Source organism: Bos indicus, chromosome X (assembly GCF_029378745.1).
Source record: "Bos indicus isolate NIAB-ARS_2022 breed Sahiwal x Tharparkar chromosome X, NIAB-ARS_B.indTharparkar_mat_pri_1.0, whole genome shotgun sequence".
NCBI classification, from domain to species: Eukaryota; Metazoa; Chordata; class Mammalia; order Artiodactyla; family Bovidae; genus Bos; species Bos indicus.
Window position 1 is genome coordinate 47,920,348 of NC_091789.1, and position 25,210 is coordinate 47,945,557.

The following is a 25,210-nucleotide window of genomic DNA, read 5'->3' on the forward strand; positions in this document are numbered from 1 at the left end:
GTGTGAGTACTTGAACTGATATTTAACTTGTGGAATGATGTTTTGCAAGTTACTTAAATAATTTTCTTCTCAGTTTCTTTATGTGAAAACATTTTCAGGATTAAAGTCAAAATTGTTGAAAATATGAAGTGTTTGAAGGATTTGAAGCAGTTACAACTATTATACTTTTGGTGCTAGTGTTAAAAAACCTGCCTGCCAATGCAGGAGACAATAAGAGACATGGGTTTGATCCCTGGATCAGGAAGATGCCCTGCAGAAGGTCATAACAAACCACTCCAATCTTCTTACTGGAGAATCCCATGGACAGAGGAGCCTGGTGGGCTAGAGTCCATAGGGTACAAAGGGTCAGACATGACTGAAGCGACTTAACCATACACTCATGCACATGCATGCTTCGCTGAAGGAATGCGGATGCTAAATGGTCTAGCCACTTTGGAAAGCAGTTTTAAAAGATTACCAACACAATATTGTAAACCAATTATCTTTTAGTTAAAAATAAATAAATTAAAAAAAAAAAAAAAAAACTTATCTTAAAACCTAACAATTCAAATGGATAAGAAAGCTGTGGTACATATACACAATGGAGTATTACTCAGCCATTAAAAAGAATACATTTGAATCAGTTCTAATGAGGTGGATGAAACTGGAGCCTATTATACAGAGTGAAGTAAGCCAGAAAGAAAAACACCAATACAGTATACTAATGCATATATATGGAATTTAGAAAGATAGTAATGATAACCATGTATTCAAGACAGCAAAAGAGACACAGATGTATAGAACAGTCTTTTGGACTCTGTGGGAGAGGGCGAGGGTGGGATGATTTGGGAGAATGGCATTGAAACATGTATAATATCATATATGAAACAAATTGCCAGTCCAAGTTCAATGCATGACACTGGTTGCTTGGATCTGGTGCACTGGGACGACCCAGAGGGATGGTACGGGGAGGGAGTAGGGAGGGGGGTTCAGGATGGAGAACACATGTATACCTGTGGTGGATTCATGTTGATATATGGCAAAACCAATACAATATTGTAAAGTAATTAAACTCCAATTAAAATAAATAAATTTATTTTAAAAAATAGATGAATAAAAAAAAAAAAACCTAACAATTCCTCGCCTAGTTATTTTCCCAAAGAGAAATGAAAATGCATGCTTAGGTAAATACTTACATATGAATGTTTATAGTAACACTGTTCATAATCATCAAAACCTGGAAACAACCAAGTTCAGTTCAGTCACTCACTAGTGGCCAACGCGGAGAAGGCAATGGCACCCCACTGCAGTACTCTTGCCTGGAAAATCCCATGGATGGAGGAGCCTGGTCGGCTGCAATCCATGGGGTCGCACTGAGTCGGACACGACTGAAGCGACTTAGCAGCAGCAGCAGCAGGGGCCAACACTTTGTGATTTGGCCATGGACTGCATGCAGCATGCTTGGCTTCCCTGTCCACCACCAATTCCTGGAGCTTGCTCAAACTCATGTTCATCGAGTTGGTGATGCCATCCAACCGCCTCATCCTCTGTCATCCCCTTCTCCTCCTGCTTAAATCTTTCCCAGCATGAGGGTCTTTTCCAATGAGTCAGTTCTTCACATTAGGTGGCTAAAGTATTGGAGTTTCAGCTTTAGCATCAGTCTTTCCAATGAATATTCAGGACTGATTTCCTTTAGAATTAATTGGTTTTATCTCCTTGCAGTCCAAGGGACTCTCAAGAGTCTTCTCCAGCACCCCAGTTCAAAAGCATCAGTTCTTCAGCACTCAGCTTTCTTTATAGTCCAACTCTCACATCCATACATGACTACTGGAAAAACCATAGCTTTGACTAGACAGACCTTTCTTGGCAAAGTAATGTGTCTGCTTTTTAATATGCTGTCTAGGTTGATCATAGCTTTTCTTCTAAGGAGGAAGCGTCTTTTTATTTCATGGCTGAAATCACCATTTGCAGTGATTTTGGAGCCCCCCAAAATAAAGTCTGCCACTGTTTCCACTGTGTCTCCATCTATTTGTCATGAAGTGATGGGACAAGATGCCATGATATTTGTTTCCTGAACGTTGAGCTTTAAGCCAGCTTTTTCACTCTGCTCGTTCACTTTCATCAAGAGGCTCTTTAGTTCTTCTTCACTTTCTGCCATAAGGGTGGTGTCAATTGCATATCTCAGGTTATTTATATTTCTCCTGGCAATCTTGATTCCGGCTTGTGGTTCTTCCAGCCCAGCGTTTCTCATGATGTACTCTGCATAGAAGTTAAATAAGCAAGGTGACATTATACAGCCTTTACGTACTCCTTTTCCTATTTGGAACCAGTCTGTTGTTCCATGCATATATATATATATATATATATATATATATATATATATTTATATTTATACACAGACCAAATATACTTGCTTTTACTAGTTGTCTTATCTCTGTCCTGTGGCTATGCAGGTATACAGTATGGTGCGGAGGGTATTTAGAGCAGGCTGATTATGAAAGGCTTCATCATCTTCTCAGCAAACACTGTTTTATGTCACACATTCTCAAACTTGAGCAAACATCAGAATCACCTGGAGTAGTTAAAAGAGAGATTTTTGGCTCCACCTATAGAATTGCTGAGTTAGTAGGTCTGGAGTGGGATCCAAGAATTTGTATTTCTAAAAAATTCCCAAATGCTGTTGATGCTCCTGGTTTGGTGCACACACTTTGAGAACCATGGATTTATACTTAGCTCTGTTGTTGCAGTACCAAAGTTCCTGCCTATGAAGTTGCGTGCTAAGTAACTTCAGTCGTGTCCAAGTCTTTGCTGCCCTATGGACTATAGCCTGCCAGGCTCCTCTGTCTATGGGATTCTCCAGGCAAGAATACTGGAGTGGATTGCCATGCTCTCCTCCAGGTGATCTTCCTGACCCAGGGATCAAACCCTCATCTTTTAAATATTCTGCATTGACAGGCAAGTTCTTTACCACTAATGCCACCTGGGAAGCCATGCCAACATAAAGTAGCCAACATTTTGGTTTTAAACCACTTCACTATTTCAGTGCCATTTATATTGGATAAAACTTACATATTTAAGTTTGAGAGAAACACAGACAGTTAGTGTTTGGCTACAGGCCACAAAGTATTTGATGCTTTAAAGAGAAAGCATTTGGTGCTGGCAAGAGACAAAGCAAAAAATATGTATGTGTAGCTGCACTGTCTTCCTCTTCACCTCTTGAATGTCATCCTACTATATCATAGTATTTTATCCCCCTAGCTACAATTTCCTTTTGGACACCTATTCTCTATAAACCCTATTCTCTATAAAAGCTCTAAGGACTCATACTATGCATCCTCTAATCATTGCTTTTCAGTCGCTCAGTTCAATCAGTTCAGTTCAGTTCAGTCACTCAGTTGTGTCCGACTCTTTGCGACCCCATGGACTGCAAGACACCAGGCCTTCTTGTCCATCTCTAACTCCCAGAGCCTACTCAAATTCAAGTCCATCATGTCGGTGATGCCATCCAACCATCTCATCCTCTGTTGTCCCCTTCTCTTCCCACCTTCAATCTTCCCCAGCACCCAGGTCTTTTCCAATGAGTCAGTTCTTTGCATTAGGTGGCCAAAGTATTGGAGTTACAGCTTTAGCATCAGTCCTTCAAATGAATATTCAGAACTGATTTCCTGTAGAATTGACAGGTTGGATTTCCTTGCAGTCCAGTGGACTCTCAAGTTTTCTCCATCACCACATTTCAAAAGCATCTGTTCTTTAGTGCTTAGCTTTCTTTATAGTCCAACTCTCACATCCATACATGACTACTGGAAAATCCATAGCTTTGACTAGATGGACATTTCTTGGTAAAGTAATGTGCCTGCTTTTTAATATGCTGTGTAGGTTGGTCATAACTTTTATTCCAAGGAGTAAGCATCTTTTAATTTCATGGCTGCAGTCACCATCTGCAGTGATTTTGGAGCCCCCCAAAATAAAACCCCTCACTGTTTCCATTGTTTTCCTATCTATTTGCCATGCAGTGATGGGACCAGATGCCATGATCTTAGTTTTCTGAATGTTGAGCGTTAAGCCAACTTTTTCACTCTCCTTTTTCACTTTCATCAAGAGGCTCTTTAGTTCTTCTTCACTTTCTGCCATAAGTGTGGTATCATCTGTGTTTCTGAGGTTATTGATATTTCTCCCAGCAGTCTTGCTTCCAGCTTGTGCTTCATTCAGCCTAGTATTTCACATGATGTACTCTGCATATAAGTTAAATAAGCAGGGTGACAGTATACTCCTTGATGAACTCCTTTCCTGATTTGGAACCAGTCTGTTGTTCCATGTCCAGTTTTAACTGTTGATTCTTGACCTTGCATACAGATTTCTCAGGAGGCAGATCAGGTGGTCTGGTGTTCCCATCTCTTTCAGAATTTTCCACAGTTTATTGTGATCCACACAGTCAAAGGCTTTGGCATAGTGAATAATGCAAAAGTAGATTTTTTTTCTGGAACTCTCTTGCTTTTTCAATAATCTAGCAGATGTTGTCAATTTGATCTCTGGCTCCTCTGCCTTTTCTAAATCCAGCTTGAACATCTGGAGGTTCACAGTTCACGTACTGTTGAAACCTGGCTTAGAGAATTTTGAACATTTCTTTTGGTAGCGTGTGAGATGAGTGCAATTGTGCAGTTGTTTGATCATTCTTTGGCATTGCCTTTCTTTGGGATTGGAATGAAAACTGACCTTTTTGAGTCCTGTGGGCACTGCTGAGTTTTTCATATTTGCTGACATATTGAGTGCTGTGCTTTTACAGCATCATCTTTTAGGTTTTGAAATAGCTCAACTGGAATTCCATCACCATTAGCCTTAGGTATTCTCAGTTAAGATTTTTCCCTGCCTACTTTTAATGGGCCTGACCTCTTCACACTTAAGTTTCATGGTTGTGTGCAATTTTTTTTCTAGACTGATACTAGTTTTCATGGAATGAAACCAATGTACCATCAACTGCATGATTTGAAACATTCTGGGATATGTGAGTTTGTGATTTCATGTGAACAGATAGAAATCATGGTCTTAAATCAAAGACTTCTCTAGACCAAGAAAGAAATGATCCTAATAATTTTAATAGCACTAGGTAGAAAAAGAAATGAGTAAAATTTAGAGTCTTAAAACAAATTATAAATGTTAAGTTTAAGGAAATCATAGATTATTTTTTCTTCCCAAATGCCAAAGCAGATACTGAGAGCTGTATATATAAATTTAATCAGAAGTCTGATTATTTTAAGGTTGCATTAGGGTATTTGCTGAAATGATATCCCCTGATTACTCTCTGTGATAGATTATCATTATTTTATGCTTAGAGAGTGGGTGTCCTTTTCTCCTTCTACCACCACCTTACTGATTATCTAGAGTCTGAGAAAATAGCTCATTATACTGGTTGATTACATGCCTCAATTGAATTGTAGCTTGCTGCCAATTATCATTACAATGCCATATTGATTTTTTCTCATTTCCACTGTGGAAATTAAAGCAGAATTTGTTTAAAATGAGTTTCCATATATATTGTGAATGTGATTGGTTCTGAATATTTGAACTATTTTTAAAATAGTTTTCTTCAGTGATCTGTTGTTTCTTACTGATAGTTTCTTAGAAATTTAGGTCTCATCTTTGTTGATAAGGTTTGCCTTAGTTAAATATGAAACATGATTTACAGACTGTGGCATTGAACTATAATCATGATTTAAATATATATATATATATATATATTAATTATTGCTTCACAGGTGTCCTGCTGTATATTAATTTACATTTGAGAATTTCATGGGCAATATGATTCTGCTCATTCTTTTAACCACACAAGTCAGTAAATTTAGTTAAAGTTTAATTAGCAAATATTTAGTGTTGACTATATGTAATCTACTCTGCTAAGCAGTATGGGAGACTCAAAGATGAATAAGATCATGTAACAATCTTCAGAGAATTTTTAATCCAGAAAGGTGGGTAAGACACTTGTGATGCAAGAGATATAGAAACATGGGCATTCAAGGGGAAATAACACATTTGGATGTAGTACTTACAGGGAAAAACATTAATGGAAGAGTTGCCAGTCAGTTTGAGCCTTGGAGAGATGGAGTTGGAGTTACCTTCTGGAAAGAAAGATTGAAAAATGAGGTCAAGCAGGGAAGACTGCAGGAAACAGAATATGTCTGATTTTATTGGAACATGTGGTCTAAGGCTTGAGGCTTGAAAGGTAGGTTGAGGTTTTATCAGAATCAGGAGTTGCAATTTGTTAGGTAGTCCAGAGAAGATTTTTGATGGAAGACTGCTCTTATTCCCTCTACTGGGAAAATTCTTTACTTTTTTCAAAGCTCTGCTCAAATATCACCTTATCAAAGAATCTTCCCCTGACTACACATAAAAAAAAAAAAAAAGTAATAATACTGGGTTGCTCATTCCATTTCCCAAGGTTTTTTTCTATTCATAGTACCAAAGCAGTGGTATTTTACTAAATAGTTGTTTATTTAGTCTTTGTCTTCTTTTTTCTAGATGATAAGCTACATGAACATAGGGGCTTAGTTTGTTGCCAGTTATCTCTGTCACATAAAACATGCCTGGTAGTTAGTGGAACTCAAATAAATATTTTTTGAATGAATGATCAGAATAAATGCAAAGATAAATAAGTTGGGGGATCAGGAAATTATGCCAGTATTTCAAATCTGAAGGATTCAAAGGATAGTGGTGTTATTAACAGAATATGGAAGAGTGGAAGAGGAGTTGATACAGGGAAACAGAGACAAAGTGGAAAATAAATTTGGGATATAAATTCAGGCTTAAGTGTTTAATGCTGGTGAAACAACCAAGGTAGTGCTGTGGAATGGGCAATCTAAAATGTGAAGAAAATTTTGGATTGAGATAAAAGATCTCTTAAGTCATTCTCATAGGGTCAATACTCAAAGTAATTGGAGTAGAAAAAAAGAATGACAAACAGTATGAAGACTGGATTAGCAGATTTGAAAATGAAAAATTTAATTTGAGATATTTAATGTTTTAATTTTATAAACTTATTTATACTTTGTTTGTTTGTTTAATAGCTGGGTTAACAACTTTGGCCATGAAGGTCTTGGACTCTTGTTGGATGTGCTGGAAAAGCTTCTGGACAAGAAACAGTAAGAATAAACATGAAAAAAAAATTCACAACAGGGGAGATTTTTAAGCACAATATAATTATTTTTTCTTTTATTCAGGCAAGAAAATATTGACAAGAAGAATCAGTATAAACTTATTCAGTGCCTCAAAGCATTTATGAACAATAAGGCAAGTAGTATTTATTTCTACCTTTGTTACAAAAGATGAGAACTTTCATAACAGAGTGTATGAAACAGGCAGAATCATGGGCACTTACTCAGTTTTCAAAAGGTTCTTTATAATGCAAATCATCATGAGCTTCATTTAAGTATTATTTAAAATATACTTTGCTTCTCAAAATATTTAATGACAGGTTTTTGCAATTGTGCAGACATCAGGTCTTGTTCCCAAATCAGATAATACTGTTTTTTTTTTTTTTTTAAATAGTAGTCAAAAAATTTAAATTTGATGGATTGGATACCATTTCCAGAAAATTTAAATTTGATGGATTGGATACCGTTTCCTTACAGAGAGTTTATCTTCCGTTATAAAGGACAATTCAAAACTATGGTTTGATTTTTTTTTTTTTTTTGCTAAAAACAGTATAATGTTAAGATTTTTCATTCTTTTTTTGTTCAGTTAATGTCAGTGAGTTAATATCCATAAAAGACTTTTCTGGAAGATAGCAGAAGACTTTTGTATATGTGTGGTACCAGTTGCATTATTATTAAGGATTTATCTTCTAAAAGTAGTCTTTTCTCAGGTCATTTTTTTCTTTAAACTAGAATGAAGAATGAACTCTTATGTATGATTTACGCCATATTCCTATAGGTAAAATACCATTGACATTCATTAATTTAAAAATCCCTTCAGATGGTGTTCTAGTGATCTCAAAATACTTAATAAAAATAAATAAGTGTAACAGTGACCTAAATCTTGCCAGATGTGAAATATAGCTATTTTTAAATAATAAGCAATGCAGTAAGAGTATCTACATAAGTAGTCTGAAATATTTTTTTTTAAGTGTATGGGATTATGCATGATTATGTGTGCATATATTATACACACATGTATCAGCAAATAATTTTTTGATCTGATGGATGCTTGCCAATTGACATGAGTCTCATGTATAGAATATACTAATTGTGCTGTGAAGTTTCTTCTGGAAAGATTTCCATCAGTATTACTGCAGAATTTCTCAGCTTTTGAGCTCTTAGTCTTTGATGATAAAATTATGCAGTATGTGATACCTAATAGGAAAGCAGTTAATGAACATTGCTTCTCAGGATGGATCTCTTTTTTTAATTGAGGGAAACTAAGAAATAATGGAAAGATAACACAGTACTAGAAATCAGGAGACAGAGTCTTTGCTTTGCCACCAAGTTGTGTCGCCTTTAGAAAATCATTTGACCTCTCTGCCAATCAGTCACCTAACCTGTAAAATTAGGAGTCTGATCTAAATTCTTATTGGTTTGAGTAGTGAACTCTTACAGCTTTCCAGGTATGAGTGTCATCAGTATAGTTAGTAGAGAAAGTCATATTAGTGAGATTTCCTATAGAGCTTTTTCCCTGGAGACAGCAGTTAATATGCCAATACATAATTAGTTGGTTTATAATGTTGTGTTAGTTCCATTTATACAGCCAAGTAATTCAGTTATGCATACATACATGTATCTGTTCTTTATTAGTGTCTTTTCTCATATAGGTTATTACAGAATATTAAGCAGAGTTCCCTCTGCTGTATAGTGGGTCCTTGTTGGTTATTTATCTTATATATTATAATATATATATGTTCATGCCAAACTACTGACTTATCCCTCCCCCAACCACATTTCCCCTTTGGTAACCATAATTTTGTGTTTGATATCTGTAAGTCTGTTTCTGTTGTGTAAATAAGTTTTTTTTCCTTTTTTATGAATTATATTCCACATATGAATGATATCATATGATATATGATATGTTTGTCTTTGTCTGTCTTCAGTTAATAAAATAATTTCTAGGTCCGTCCATGTTGCTGCAAATGGCATTTCATTATTTTTTATGGCTGAGTAATACTCCATTGTATATATGTACCACATCTTCTTTATTCATTCCTCTGTTGATGGACATTTAGGTTGCTTCCATGTCTTGGCTATTGTAAACAGTGCTGCAATGAACATTGGAGTGTATGTTTCCTTTCAGGTTATGGTTTTCTCCAGATATCTTCCCAGGAGTGAGATTTCTAGACCATATGCTAGTTCTATTAGTTTATTTTGTTAAGGATCCTTCATACTGTTTCTGCATAGTGGTTGTACCAATTTGCATTCCCACTAACAGTGTAGGAGGGAGAACATGATGGTTTGATTTAGATCACTCTAAACTAAGGCTGAGCTTTAGTTAGAGCATGTTAATGTCTTTTACTTTGGTGCTAGGAACATGAATAAATGATAAATCTTTTAAATTACAGGCATCTGAAACAATAGGCATAAAGTTACATTAAAAAATATACACTGATATATCAATTTTATGTTGTATTGAATTTGTCATAATCAAAGCATGAAACTTTAGTCTGAAATGACTTATGCATCAAATTTACTGACTCCAAAGGTTTTGATTACCTACTTCAAAAACTCTTTTTGCTTATATAGTATATGGAATAATACAGTTATGAAAAGGGACCCATTGCCCCTTAACTTCCATTGCTATAATATTGCTCTAATGTTTAGGTTGATGGTTTTCCATCATTTCTCATATCTTCATTTTTATTTTTAGGATTTCCCCTCATGTTAGAACTACCTTTAAACAATAAAATGGAAATTTGAAAAATTTAATGATTTCACTGTCAGTTTAACTGATTTTAAAAGTTATTTTAAGTCTGGTAATTGTATAGTAATCATCTATTTCTCCATTTTACAATTTTCGTTTATTTTAATTACTATTTATTGTTTACTACCCACCTTTATATATTCATATTCCTTTTGTTTTCTTTGCTTCTTTTTCATTTTGTCTTTTCCATTTCCTTTTTTGTCTTATCTCTGTGTATTTTGTTATTATTATAGCTAAAGCTCATGTTGTTTTCTCCTGAATTTTTTTAGAAAATAGAAACCATGAAAATATTCAAGTGTGTGGTAGTTCAGTAAAGATTAGCTTGAAATGGCAATTTTGCAATGATGAAATATTGTCAAATTCCACTGTTAAATTGTAAAAACAAGCAAACATACTTCATAAGAAATCTGAGAAATACCTTGTAGGCCAAAGATGAAAGAAAATATGACCTTCTTTATGTAGTGAAAACCCAAGTTTTGGGCTTTCTTCAACATTTCTTTACCTATTCATTCTTGTGATGCACACTTGCATGCATATATTTAAGCCTAGAAAATCAATGAAAATGGTGTCTGTCTCCTCTGCCTAGTTGACTGTGACATGTAGTATTCAATAAAACCCATGCTCCCCTTCTTTGGGGTTATAATTTTGCTGTGCAGCACAGCTACTTGAAAGAGGGAGGCTAAAAGAGAAAAGGTATGGGAAAACCCATACAGAGATTTGTAGCTTCTTTAACTGGCATGTAGTATACAAAAGAGCTTTTCAACGTCTTCTCTTTTTGTTCAACTTAATATTCCATACAAGCATATTGGAAAATTTAATCATGAGTTCCAGATGTCTCCAGCGAGAACCAATGACATAAGTAGAACAGCTAAATATTCTTCTTTATTGAGGAAATACTGATTGCTGCATATTTCTTCCAAATTTTTATGGAATGTTTAGTTAGGATAATGGAGATCCTATTTCATAAAAGGACCTAAAATCCAAGAAGTGATCATTTCAAATAAGAAAACAATTGAATTTGAAGAACATTCATTGAATTAAATAGAACCTCATTTTTTTTTTTTTTCCTTTCAGTTTGGATTGCAAAGGATTCTAGGAGATGAAAGAAGTCTTTTACTCCTAGCAAGAGCAATTGACCCCAAACAACCCAACATGATGACTGAAATAGTAAAAATACTTTCAGCTATTTGCATTGTTGGAGAAGACAACATGTAAGTATTGCTTTGTCATTAACTGCATAGAAATGACACTTGAGAAATTGAGAAATTTGTGCCGTTTCTTTTGATACCATGCAGCTGTGCTCAGTTGCTTGGTTGTATACGACTCTTTGCAACCCCTTGGACTGTAACTCACCAGATTCCTCTGTCCATGGGGTTTCTCCAGGTGAGAATACTGGAGAGGGTACCCATTCCCTTCTCCAGGGGATCTTCCTGACCGAGGTATCGAATCCATGTCTCCTGTATCTCTTGCATTGGCAGCAGATTCTTTACCACTAGTGCCACCTGATAGCTTGCATGAAAATAGTATTAAATTTCAGGAGAAAAATTGGTATTTTTATCTTATCTGTGTACATTTTAGCTGTTTTTTGATTTTTTGAAAAATAGGTTTAAAAAGACAATCCTAATGTGAAGTTCTTCAATGTTGGATATTCAAAGTGAATGATTAGAATTTTATCTAGTTGAAGGGAAAGCAATTATTAGAAAAGTAGGGAAAGATCAGTTAGGGAGTAATTTTGGCTAAAAACACACACAGGCACATTCACATACACACTCTACACAATATACACCCTCATCCATGCACATCAATAAATCTGACTTCTTTAACAGAATTAACCAGATGCTTTTATTCTGTACTATTATTTTACAGTAGTGTTTTACTTTATCTGTGTATGGTAAGTGAAAGAATAAAGCAATTATTCATGGAATGAAATTAACTGATTAAAAAGAACAAAAGGCTGTTGGTAATCATTCAGGATGCATGCATGTACCATTTTCAGCAAGTTGTTGCTGACAACACATTAGATCACTTCTTCTTATTGAAATAATATTCAATCAGAAACAAAATTACAGGTTTGATATCCAGTTGGTAAGAAACTCTTGTGATAAAGAATGAAATACCTGCTACTGATATGAAGTAGAATATTTTTTTCTAAATACTCTGTGTGACAGTAATCATTTCAGTTTAAATTAGAATAGAGGCAGGCAAAGATTTAAGAATATTCTAATATGTTGACTTTCTCTTACCTCTTGGAATAAAATGAAATGTTTCTTAGTGCTGGTTTATCCTTCAAAACTGAAAGACACTGAACAAAAATATCACACAACATTGTCTTATGAGAATGAGATAACATATGCAAAAATAAAGCTTCCTTAGGTTTTATAGGAAAATCAGTTTATATATGACTAAGAAATATTTTCCTAGTCTATTAGATTTTCAGTACTTAATTCACATAATGCATCCTAGTCTGGTATATTTTATGACTTAATTATAATTTCAGATATAGCTTGATGTGAGTAGTATACTACAGAGAGGTTCATTTGATTCAGACACTGTACAGAGATAGCTACCAATATTTTTGTTCAGGTAAATAAGTTTCTTGTGCTAGGTAATTATAGATGCTTCTCTAATTTACTGGGCTTTCTCTTTTAGGCTTTTTCCTTGTTCCATTTTCAAAGAAGTTTTTTAAAAGTTCTTTAAAAAATATGTACTCTTTCTTGCACTTTATTATAAAATTACAGTCTGATCACACTTGAATGAGCTTTGAATAGCTGTAGATGCTCCCGTGTCTAAGTGACATTAATATCTATGTTATGTTATTTTGCTATGCTTAAAAAAACTGTTAACACATGTAATATCAAAACTCGAAATTTAAAATTTTAATGTTTATCAATTAAGTATTCTTTAAATGTCACCCAGAAAAATGACTTTCCTCAGGATTTTCAAATTGAATTTTTTTATTTTGATGCCCTAATGTTATTTAATGCTATCAATATTTGAGTCGTAGAAATATGTGGAGAAGAACAAAATTCTTAAATTGTGATGGTCTATATAAACATCAAGCACCTGAAAACAGGAAAGAGTGTATAAGAGATAACCTGTATTCATAGAGTGTGTTTAAGATGCATTTCTTATTTCTAGTTTTTTTCTCTATAGTCTAGATAAACTTTTAGGGGCTATAACTACAGCAGCAGAACGAAATAACAGAGAACGATTTTCACCAATTGTGGAAGGATTAGAAAACCATGAAGCTTTGCAATTACAGGTAAGTTAGTTTTGTCTTAAATTGCTCCCATGGTTATATTGCATTGGCCAAAATTTTTGTTCGGGTTTTTCTGTACCATCTCACGGAAAAACCTTAATGAACTTTTTTGGCTAGTCCAGTACTTATTTTGTATGACACTAACTCCACTTTAGCTAGCATTTAAATAGAAGGGAATGTAAAAATGAAATTTTTCCTGTTCCTTTGTCATTCATAGAAACTAGAAGTTTTGTCTGTGAAGATGATAATTTGCTTAAAGTGAGGAAGAGTATTTTGAATTATTATAAGTTTATCATTATTATCATTAATATTTGGGTAGAAATTTAGTAATTAGTGTACTAAGTCATGGAAATTAAAGCCTTAGCAATAACAGGGCAAGAGGACAAACAGTTCAGCTAATGCCATTATCCGAACAAGTGTTAATGAAGTCTGTATGGGCTTGTTGTAGAAATTTAAGAAAACTAAATACATGTCTTTTTTTTTTTTTTGTGCCATTAACACAGCATTCAGAAGTTTGACTCCCCAGAATAGAGGGGACTGACTTCTACTTCTTAGGTCATGGTCTATTTCATAACCCTCTGTAGACCCAGCCACATGTCTTCTTTATAAAATTATAAAATTAGTTATATTTTGTTAGATAGTTTTAAGAAATGAGCCATTTTATGAAAGAAAACTTTATTATTTTGTGATGAGAGCTCCTATAGTGTGAGATCCTGGACTAAACATTTTCATTTTTATGTATTATCTGGTTTAATGCTCCAACAAGTTAGCAATGTAGGTACTATTATTATCTTCATTCTGCCTATGATACAAATATGCTAAGTGAGAGTAAATAACTTGTCAAACATGCCACAGCTTGTAAGTGGCATAGTGAAATTCGATGCCCGTTTTGTTGGTCTATGATGCTCATCTCTTTGTTTTAGACAGTGTTTAGCATTTAATGTACCATGGGAAACACTTTCTGAAATGTTTTCTAAACTCTTATGGTGTCATTCAACAAAGAGAATATGATTCCGAATTTAATTTTATCAAATTATTTAGTAGTATTTATTAAAATTTCTTACCTGATATAAAACAGTTTCTTTTCCCCTTTTTAATTGTATTGTTATATGTCATTATCTGTTTTTGCCAGAGTTTCAGACAACAGCAGATAAATTGGCTTGTCCAAAGAGAATATTGTAGTGTCATAAAAGTGTAATCCCTTTCCAAATATTTGAGGAAGTTTGTTAATTGTTGCTTTTACTCTATGACGAGCATTTTGGATAAACTTTTATGGTGTGCCTTTTAAGGCCAGTGTATTATATTTTTTATTACTTGGGGGGATTTCTTTTCAGTGCTTTCCTTTTTTAAAATATACTTCTTATTATATCATTTTCTCTCAATATAATACAGTATCTCTACCGAAAGGTTTGGAAACTGTCTTTTTTAGATGACTGCTTGAAATCTTTGTTTATATTTATGTGCCTGGGCTTACCTAAACTTAACTGTCTTTCAATCATATGTAGGAGTTTGTTCTCGTCTTCTAGAGTTTGCTTAGGAGGAATTAAATGTTAATGTCTGTATTCAAAGTTTTCATTACTCAAATCACTCTCTTAAATTCACACAACTGTTGAGAGGTAAAGTGTGATTTGAAGCCAGATTTCTGTGATGTCAGTATTTGTTTATTGCATTGTCTGACCTTTAAAATGACACCCCTGCTATAGAATAGTTCAGCCTACACAGTGAAATGAGAGTGACATTTGCTAGCCTTCAGGAAGCTGGACTGAATGGAATGATAAAATGGCAAATTGTTAACAAGTAACATATTGAAGGATCATTATCTTGCTAGGTATTCAAGAAGTTATTGAATACTGATTACAGATGCAAACATATACAAATCACAATTTGAAATTTCCTGTTTTAATGAGGTACAAAATTAGTAATTTGTTATATACAGAGACAATTACTCTCACAAGAATTGTGAGGTGGGTTTGTTTATTTGGATTATTTCACGTGGATAAAAAATATCTGAAGGTTCAAAATATATTTAGAATACAGCATGAAAAACAAAAGTTTAAATCTGTTGTTTAAAATAAAATTAGTGCTGTATTTTACCAGAATTACTTTTCTATTTCTGTATCCTGAGACTTCTCAAAATGTCATTACAGTATCTGAAGTAATTCTGTTAAAATACAGGACAAATTTTATTTTTAAATAATAACTATACCCCCTCCTCCATCCTTTTTGGATTTAAAAACAGGTTATTAACTTTTCACAGAGGTTTTCTAGGTCATCTTTAAAATTAAATTCTATACCCATGATAGGAGTTTCATTATCTTCAGTAGTTCAAGAAATAGACAATAAATCGTATATCTTTGTATGTTCTCTGTTCATTGACTTTCGTTCAGCTGAGTAGCCTTCTCAAGTCTCTCCTTACTTCTCAAGTCTTCTATGCCTTCTTTTGATCCTTCTTATCTTTTGAAGTAGCCTCTCATCTTCCTTTTTCATTTTATAGTCTAAGTCTGTAAAAGACTCATCCATACTTGTTTTCTCTGTTTCCTAAATTAACTTTCACAGCTCAACTTTTTCATAGTTCTTAAAAAGACTGATGACAGTGGTTCTTGAATTTCAAAATCCAGTGACTTCTTTCCAATCCTGATGGCTCCCTTCTTGAAAATTTTCCTACCTTTGCCTTTCTAGGCACCATTGGCTCATTGCTGTCTGACTACCCCTAATTGTTCTTTCTCTATTGCCTCTGTGCATTTCTTCTTCTTGGATATTTTATTCCTTATGTTCTTTGCTTGGTCCTATTTTGTCATCATTTTTGTATATATGTAGATATGTACACACATATATAAGCTCAGATACATATACATTTATATGTACACACATATCTGATCACTCTCAATTGCTTCTTTAGCTTTAATAAAATCCAACTGTATTCTAATGATTCCCCCAAGTTTGTCTGGCTCATGTCTGTATTCAAACCTACCTGTCCAAATAGCTAACTGCATATTTTAGAAGCATCATAAAAATATGAAAGCCAAGTTAGCTTTTATAAACCATGTGCTGATGTTCTTTAATATGTTACCTCTTTTTAAATCTCACACTAATTCTCTAAGAGTGATAGAGAACTAGTATCCCCATTTAATAGATGAGTAAGCTGAGGCTCATAGAGGTTAGATAACTTCTCTAGAGTCACATAGTAAATAAGAGATACAGCCCAATTAGACCCTAGGGTATCTGGCTCCATAGTACTTGTTTTTAACCACTGTATGCTACCTCCTTTTAGTAAAATTGGCTCATTTCTCTTTCCATTAATATGATTTCCTCCCAAAAGAAAATCTCTTTTTCTTGTCTTTCTCATTTTAGATAATATAGAGGTATCATCTTCTGCCTAACCTTTGGTTTTCCTTAAGACTTCATTCTTCTTTGTTCCCTGCATCCAATTAATCATCAAGTCTTACAGAAGACTATTAATATATCCAGTTTCACTATCTCCACTACATTTATATTCTCCCAGCAATATTATTCTAGCTGTTTTCTAATTAGTATCCCAAACTGATAGATTCTTCCCGTCCAGACAAGTGTTTTGTACTGTTGTCAGTTATCCTTCAAGAGTAAATCTAATTCTAACATAGTAGCATTCCCAGAAACCTATACCCATTGCTTGATGAAAGTGAAAATCCTAAACACAATGAATGAGCTCTCTCAGTGTGGCCCCAACCTATCATTCTGGCCTTAGGCCCCAGCGATCTCCCAAATGTACCATAGGTTTTAGCCATACTAAACCTTGTGTTTTCCAAATGTGGTGTAGACTTTTAAATGCCCTCAAACATTTTTTCATGCAGAACACTTTGCTTGGAATAGCAGCGCTTCCTCCAACCATGTCCTTTTCGTCTTGGTAAGGTTTAATGAGGACACAAAGGAAGGCAAGTTTAGGTATATTCTGCATAAGTCAGGGAAGGCTTCAGTGATGAAGTGATGCTTTAATTGGGTCTTGAAGGATCACAGGAATTTTCCAGAAAATTATCTTTGCTGATAGAAAACCAGTAATATGGTAGGGAGAAGGGTTTCCAGGAGGTAAAAAGAGAGACCAGAGTAGTCTGCCAGTCCCTTCAGAGAAGACAGAGTGAGCTAATACCAACATACAGTTGAAACTAATTTTTATGTAGCCCAAGAGGAAAAGCTAGGGTATACTGACTGTTAATAATAGTTTTTTTTCCCTTTAACTTGTTTTTATTATTTAAAAATATTTATATTGAAGTATAGTTCATTTACAATGTTGTGTTAGTTTCATTTGTACAGCAAAGTGATTCAGCTATATATATCATACACACAGACATGTATATATTTTTACATCCTTTATTGATTATAATTCCCTGTGTTATACAGTAGGTCCTTATTGGTTATCTATTTTATGTGTAGTAGTGTGTATATGTTGATCCCCAGCCCCTAGTTTATTCCTCCAAATAATAGTTGTTTATGGAAAGAGAAAGTCATATAGCTAACCTCCCATGAGATATTACAAGAAAAGTCCTAGTCTTCACAGGCTGGTATTAGTCTGAAATGTGCAATATGTCTTAAAGTATTTCAGAAGCTGTGTGCAGAAGTGTTTTTATTTTGATTTAATACATCTAAAAAATATTATCTAACACATTGAATATAGTTCACAAATTGTGCATGTTATAATTAGGTATGGTACACAAAACATAGAAGTGAATACATGGTTGATTCACTTACCCTGACCTCACTGTTTTGAGAGATTTATCATTTTGGAATATAACTTGGAACCAAAAAGGAAGTAAAAGAAAAAGAAAATATGAGCAATCTACAAAGTGTCACCAAGTACACCAAGTAAGCCTCATGATGACAAAGACTTTTTGTCTTTAATCAGAGCCTATCGCTCTGTGGTATCTTATTGTCTATCCATAGCAGACTAGAAGTATGAGTTGGGAGGTTGGAAAATGTTTTATGACAGACTTGTGCACTGAGATGATCAAGAGGCAACAGCTGAGAAAACGAAAGCAAGGGGCGAGGAGATAGAAACATAAGGAAAGAGTGGAACTGTAATTCAAAAATTATAACATTTAGTTTCATTTGGTTTCAGGGAAAATAGCTCTATATATCTCAATAGCTCCTGAGGGCATATATGTGTTCTGTCATCTCTCATTAACTCATATATTTAATCATGCCCCTGAGTCAGCAAATAATAATAATAATGAGTTATATTTAAGATATTTTAAGAATGTGGGGATTAAGGAATTCACTTCAGAAAGAGTTCCATTCCAAAACATACTCATGCTTAAATAGACAAACGCTGCAGAAATATTGACTGATTCTTTATAGTGCAGATCTTTCCACAGTGATTCTCAACTGTTGAGAATTTACTCTAAGCCTATTTGTAAATTTGCACTCAAACCATCACGTATGAGGAAGTAGCTTTGGATAAATGATTTATCATTTGTCAATAGTGACATATTTATGATAAAACAAGGTACTGGAGCTTTGAATAATAAGGAAATTTGTGCAAAAATAAATGATCATGTTAAATACTCTGTTGAAGAAATGTCTGATATTAGGAAACTTGTTCGATATATTGATAGTTTTATACTACTATCATTTTAAAAGTAGAATTAGTACAATAAGGGGTTATATAGAGATATTTATACAATGTAATCATGTTTCAAATACAAAAATAACTTGACTTAAAAAAGAATGTCTTTTATTTTAAATCTGTTTCAAAGTTGTGTAATTGCCAAATCCATAATTTGTGGTAATGGGAATTCACTAGTGATCTCCATAAATATAGAAAGCAACAACACTTTGGAAGTCATCATAAGGGCTTCTCCAGCACCATTCAACACTATTGGTCACTCTATCTAAGCTCTCTCCTCCTTCAACTTCTATGATACCATGCTCTCCTTGTTTTCTTTTACCTCTTTGTTACATTGAAGATCTCTTTTGTCTATGCTTGGCCTTAAAATATACTTATTCCTAGAGATTTATCCTTAGTCCTTTGATCCTTTACTCTGGTCCTTTGCTCATTCTGTATATTATCCCTGGCAGCCTAATCCATCCTTATGACTTCCTCCAGCACTTCTATGAGATGAATCTTTCTGAACTCTTCTATTCTAAATACATCCTGACTCACAGATCACATATATTCACCTGCTTCCTTATTGGATTTCAAGTTCAGTATTTTCCTTAACTGTCCTTATCTTCTTTTCTTCATCCTGTCTATCCTGTTCCAGTCTCTTCAACTTTGACCTGCTTTTCTCTTCTTTGCCCATCCTAGTTAACCTTAGCATTGTCCACCAAGTATCATAAACCAGAAATAAATAGTTATCTTCAAATCTACTCTTCTCTATCCACATTACCTCAGTCACTAAATGTTACCAGTTCTACAGCCTTATCACTGTATTTCCCTTTCTTTTTACAGTATCTTTTTATAGTATTTCCCTTCCTTTTTATAGTATAACCCCTAGCCACCACTTCTTTGTTTCAGGGCATTGTCACAGCTCTATGTTTTCCATTTCCATAGATTCTTAAATATATTCTACCCTTCATTCCAGGCCCTTGTAAATCATTTTTCCACAAGGTATACTTCTGAAATACTGTTCTTTTATGTTGTTGTTTAGTCTCTAAGTCCTATCTGACTCTGTGACCACATGGACTGTAGCCTGCCAGGCTCCTCTATCCATGGGATTTCCCAGGCAAGAATACTGGAGTGGGTTGCCATTTCCTTCTCTAGGGGATCTTCATGACCCAGGGATAGAACTCATGTCTGCTCCATTGGCAGGCAAATTCTTTACTGTTGAGCCACCAGGGAAGCCAGCTTTTGTTATATCACTGCTAAAAATCCTATAATATCTTCCCAGAGACCCTAGGACTAAAGTCTGATGCTAGTCTACACAAAATACTTCATCATCTAACTTTTGCTAAAACTCTAACCTCATATTCTATTCCATCACTCTGCTACATATAGAGTTGGTCCAGTCAGCTGGTACCCAATTTCCTGAACATTTCATGCTATTTCATCCCTCTACCTTCGTACCTTCCTACATGGCTTTGCTGTGCCTGGAATTCTCCATTTTTTGAATTAATTAACTTTCTCTGTATATTTGTGTCTTTCTTGGTTGACACTTACTTTGACTCAAACTATCTTTCTTCCTAACTCCTGCTAGGCTGGGATAAAGAAAGACCTTGTTAATGTCAACAAAGTACTTAATAAGGTCAATATTTGACAGTGTCAATAACATTTTAAAAGCACAATTTGTCAGAGCTAACAGCAATATGGATAATCTGTTTTGAGAATGTCCTGGAGTTGGCAGTTTTTGTACTCCATAGCTCTATGAATTGCGATCACACAGACAGATATATGTTTGTATAGTTTTCAGAGTTGGTGAGTTAAAATAAAGGTTCTAGCATTTTCCAAGGAATTTAATGAGGATAATTTACTTTTAAATATTTCCCTTCTCTATCACTTAAGAAACTGAATGCAGTTTCTTTTTATAGTAATGTTGCGTGTCAATAAATTTAGAAATATTTAATGACTATTACCCATTATGTATATTTTTTAACTTTTTATTTTGTATGGGTTACAGCTGATTAACAATGTGATAGTTTCAGGTGAACAGCGAAGGTAATATAATATACCTGTTATATTTTAAACATTTTATTGGGAACAATTAGGGGTTACAAAGAAAACCATAAACAAATTTAGAGCCATATCTTTAGGAAGTTTAAAAACAATTTTGTGATATATCACCTTCTATACCATACCCCACACCTGACAATGAAGATACTAGCATCCTCTGACTGAAGAATGTGGGTGATTATTGTAGAAAGAAGGTATACTGTTATGGTAGAGGAAGGCTTATAATGTTATGGAAAAACTGATAGAACTCAATTTAGTACAATTATGCATGGCACAAATTTTTGGATGCTTTGTCACATGCACAAAGCTTTTATCTACATGTTAATGCATTTTTTCAATAGGTTGTATAGATATTGTATAGGTATCTCCTTATAAGGAGATCATTTAATAACATTGCAAATACAGAAACTATTTTTACTGGTCAAAAATCAGAATCTTGGTTCTAGCCTAGCATGTTTATCAATAATGAAAAAATTCAGACTTTTACAATTTTAATTCTTATGAAAGCTGGATTTAAAACAGATGTGGCAGACCATTTTGAACCTTACATGCATTATAAAGAAAATAAGCATCAGATGAAACCTAGATAGTAAACTTCATGATTTCATTTCAAAGGCACGTGTTTTCTTTCCAGTACAGGGGAAAATGCTATTCAGCAATACCAAGTTTGTGCATTGTAGGGTGGTAGGAAGATTTCAAGACTAAAAGTCACGAGGCCTGTTTTCAAATCCAATCTTTGTGGCTTCTTATTGGACTTCCCTGGTGACTCAGATGGTAAAGAGTCTCCCTGCAATACGGGAGACCCAGGTTCTATCCCTGGATCAAAAAGATCCCCTGAACAAGCAAATGGCAACCCACCCCAGTATTCTTGCCTGGAAAATCCCATGGACAGAGAAACCTGGCAGGCTGTAGTCCATGGACTTGCAAAGAGTCTGAAATGACTGAGCAACTAACACACACAAATATATTAGCTATAAAGTATTGGGCAAATGAGCTAATCTTCCTAGGTTTTCAGTTTCCTTATCTATAAATGAGAATATTGGATTGGTATATTTTCTGTTCTTTCTCGCTTTTGAAGCCCATAATTTTTAATTTTCTATCTCTGGAGTTAGATTTTTGTTTTTTGAAAGCAGATTAATTTTTCGTTGAAAGAGGACAATATCCTTCAATCATGCTCTTAAAAATTTGTATACTTGGAAGTTGAACATACCGATTTTGAAAGTTTCATTATTCAGGAATGTGTTTTCCCCCTAGGAGCTTAGGTTTTAGATATTGGGACAGAACTGTTTTTAATTTAATGTGTCCAGTGCAGTGCTGTGTTCAGACTTTGCAGTGTCCTATATCCATGCTGTCCAGTATGGGAGCCACTAGCCACATGTGGCTGTTGAACATTTGAATTGTGACTAATGAGACCAAGCAACTGGATTTTAAATTTACTTAATTGTAATTAAGCTACATTTAAATTGTATTTAGTGGCTTCATATTGAATAGCATGCTTGTGTGTGTGTGTGTGTGTGTGTGTGTGTGTGTGTGTGTGTATGATATATTTGCATGCTCATCCATGCTGAGTAAGGAGTGGAGGGAGTGGGATTGGCAACAAGTTAAGGAGAGTGAGAGGCCATTATGTTGTATGATTGAATACTGCCCATAGATCATTGTTTATATTATGTAAAGTGAAATCTAACACATTCCAAGGACGATTTTCTATCTCCTCTCCTCTCTTTCTCCCTCCCTCTTTCCTTCCTTCTCTCTTTTCCTTTTCTTCTTTCCTTCCTTTTGTATTCCATTATGTATTATGATGATGACTTTATTTTTATTGAAGTCTAATTGACATATGATACCCACTTTATATACTAAACAACATACTGTTAAATGTTTTTCTGATTAAACCTGTAGTTTCAAAGTTAGGTATTCCTAATATATTAAACATGATGCACTAGTTAAATTTTATTATCTTACCAATCCTTAAAATCTTTTGTTGTGTTAGTCTAGGAATGGAGTTGGTTAGGCATCTGGAATGTTCTGGAAATTAAACTGTATTTTGAGTAAAGTTACATGGTTTAGAATCATGAGTTTCCTCCTTTCTGTGTGACCTTGTATAAATTATTTGTTTTGAGTCTTAGCTACATCAACTGTGAAATGAGTGTAATAGTAACAGTTCATGTGGTTGTTGTGAGAATGAGATTAGATGGTGAATTATGTTATGTAAAACTCCTAAGTTGTCTGGTAACAAAAGCTAATAGAAAATAATAATGATAATAATTTGGGAGTTTGTAGTTAGCTATAAATTCTGAATCTACAAAATGGATATTTCATGTTTATAATTAAGTAATAATATATTCAGCCCTTTAAACTAATTACACTTTAAAAATTTAACTTTGTATTTGTAAATAGTGACAATTGGATTGATTTTGCTCCTGGGCAGTAATTGTGCAGTAATATAAAGAGGTAGAGATAATTAAAAAGATTTTTTTTGTTCTCCATATCCATTCAATATAGATGTTCCTCTTAAAGAGCATTACTTTCCAGATTATGTTGGAAAATGAAATGATAGTATCAATATTCATCTTATGTTATTTGTAATTAATTAAATATCCATTAGAATTTTATAACAAATAATACATTAATAAATCAGTGCTCTTACCTGTTTAAACTACTAACTTCAAAGTATTTGCTAATCACTTTATACTATAGTCAATGGCTGTAACTTTACTTTCTGCATTTAGTTATATATTCAATATATATTACATGTTAAGTATTTAATAGCATTGCAACATTTATTTTACTAAATGTGGAATTATTTAGATGTTGTTACATTCATTAATTTTTTGACTTTTACTATTTTTATTATTTCCTGATCCAAATATTTTTCTTGTATAAAGGTACAATTCCAAGACTCATTAACTTGTTTGTTATGGAAATGTTCTCTTTACTTGTAGGATATTAATACAAGCCATTAAGCTAGAATTCCTTCTGGCAAAAACAATCCTAGCAGATGGCAACTTTTCTCTCTATTAATTTTGGATTGGACATGTACTTTGGCTTGTTCGGTCAGGTCATAGTTGTAACGTAACAAGAATCAGTCATGCAAATACAATGATAGTATAGCTATGGGTATGCTGTGCAAACTTATATTCCAGCCTATTTAAACTATTTGAAGACTTAAACGTTTTCTTATTATGAATAGGAAGGTTAAGTAACACATTAAGGCATAAGCACCATAATAACTTACCTGATATGACTTTTAAGGTAATGCCAAGTCAATGGCAAATATTTAGTCAGATGTCTCAGTGATTTAGCTTGACATTTGAGCATTCATAGAAATTGGACTACATTCTTTAATTATCTTTTAGGTAGCTAATAATGTTAAAGACAACCTTGATCATCCTCTTCATGCCTACAACTTTTGATTTTTGATCCACCCCAAAGCAGCTTAACTGTATAACATAAAGATATAAAAATAAAACCAATATACCTTTTAATATTTTGTCTATACTTGAAAAAAATCACTATCATAATGACAGATCTGGATAAGGTCAAGCCAGAATAACATTTGAAATATTTTTCTTTTGCTGGTGTTTTTCTCATACTAACTATTGATTTATTTGTGTCCCCTTCTATATATAGTTAGCATCTTTACTAAATCTGATATTTTCCAGAGGCCCCCTTGCATTCGCTCTTTGAACACTCTAACTACTCATTATGTACTTTAAAAATAATCAATTTCAATGTGCAGCTCTTCAGTTAAACTATCAGCCAATTGCCTTAGACTTGAGCATTTTTAAAAAATGAGGAAAATCTTTGGAATACCTGACAATTAGCATTTGGTTGATACTCTACTAGCTTGCCATTACCAGAAAATAACTCCCCCCTCTTTTTTAATAAGGAGGCACAATATCAGAGGAAAACCAAAACCCATTTTCTAGCATCAATCTAAGTAAAGAATCGTGTTTACTTGAAAACAAGCACTTATATTTACTTTATCATGTAATGCACATGAGTATTTCTGTCACTGTGCCTTCTAGTTGATATTAATTCACTTGCATTCATTTTTTATGTAGTAAATTAATTCATCTTAATCATATATTTTAATAGTCTATATTTTGTGCAGATCCATTTAATAACAGAATGGAGCAAGTATAAATCAGTATAATAATATCTCTAAGTTATCACTACTCTTTAATATCATAATTTCATAGCTTTATTTGATTTATTTTAGGAAAGTATTTATAACCATATAGAATTGAGACCAAGTGCATGCTGAGGATGGCTGGAAATGGAAGATACATTTTATGGTCTTTTTAAAGGGCTCTATATCCACACTTTTGGAAATTTGAGTTTTTCAGAGAAAATATCATAATCCTTCATATAGTTTAGCAAAATACAGCAGTACTTGACCATGCATTTTACCTTCATTAGAATTGCTCTGGACA

The 25,210-nt window shown here is 33.9% G+C and overlaps 2 protein-coding genes across 4 annotated transcripts in view; both read left to right on the forward strand.

Moving 5' to 3' along the window:
- The window catches only part of RPA4 (replication protein A4), a 34,464-nt gene extending 27,430 nt beyond the window's left edge, over positions 1-7,034 (forward strand). Inside the window, 1 exon segment of the mRNA XM_070783975.1 lies at positions 1-7,034. This exon segment is cut by the window's left edge and continues 24,781 nt beyond it. The gene's annotated coding sequence lies outside the window, so the exon portion shown is untranslated.
- Positions 1-25,210, forward strand: part of DIAPH2 (diaphanous related formin 2) — a 984,078-nt gene that overhangs the window by 271,845 nt on the left and 687,023 nt on the right. For all 3 annotated transcript variants that reach the window (XM_070783973.1, XM_070783972.1, XM_070783974.1), the window contains 4 exons: positions 7,041-7,115; positions 7,194-7,263; positions 10,954-11,090; positions 13,033-13,141. In XM_070783973.1, the coding sequence (XP_070640074.1) occupies positions 7,041-7,115; positions 7,194-7,263; positions 10,954-11,090; positions 13,033-13,141 (391 nt within the window). The remainder of the gene's footprint in view (positions 1-7,040; positions 7,116-7,193; positions 7,264-10,953; positions 11,091-13,032; positions 13,142-25,210) is intronic.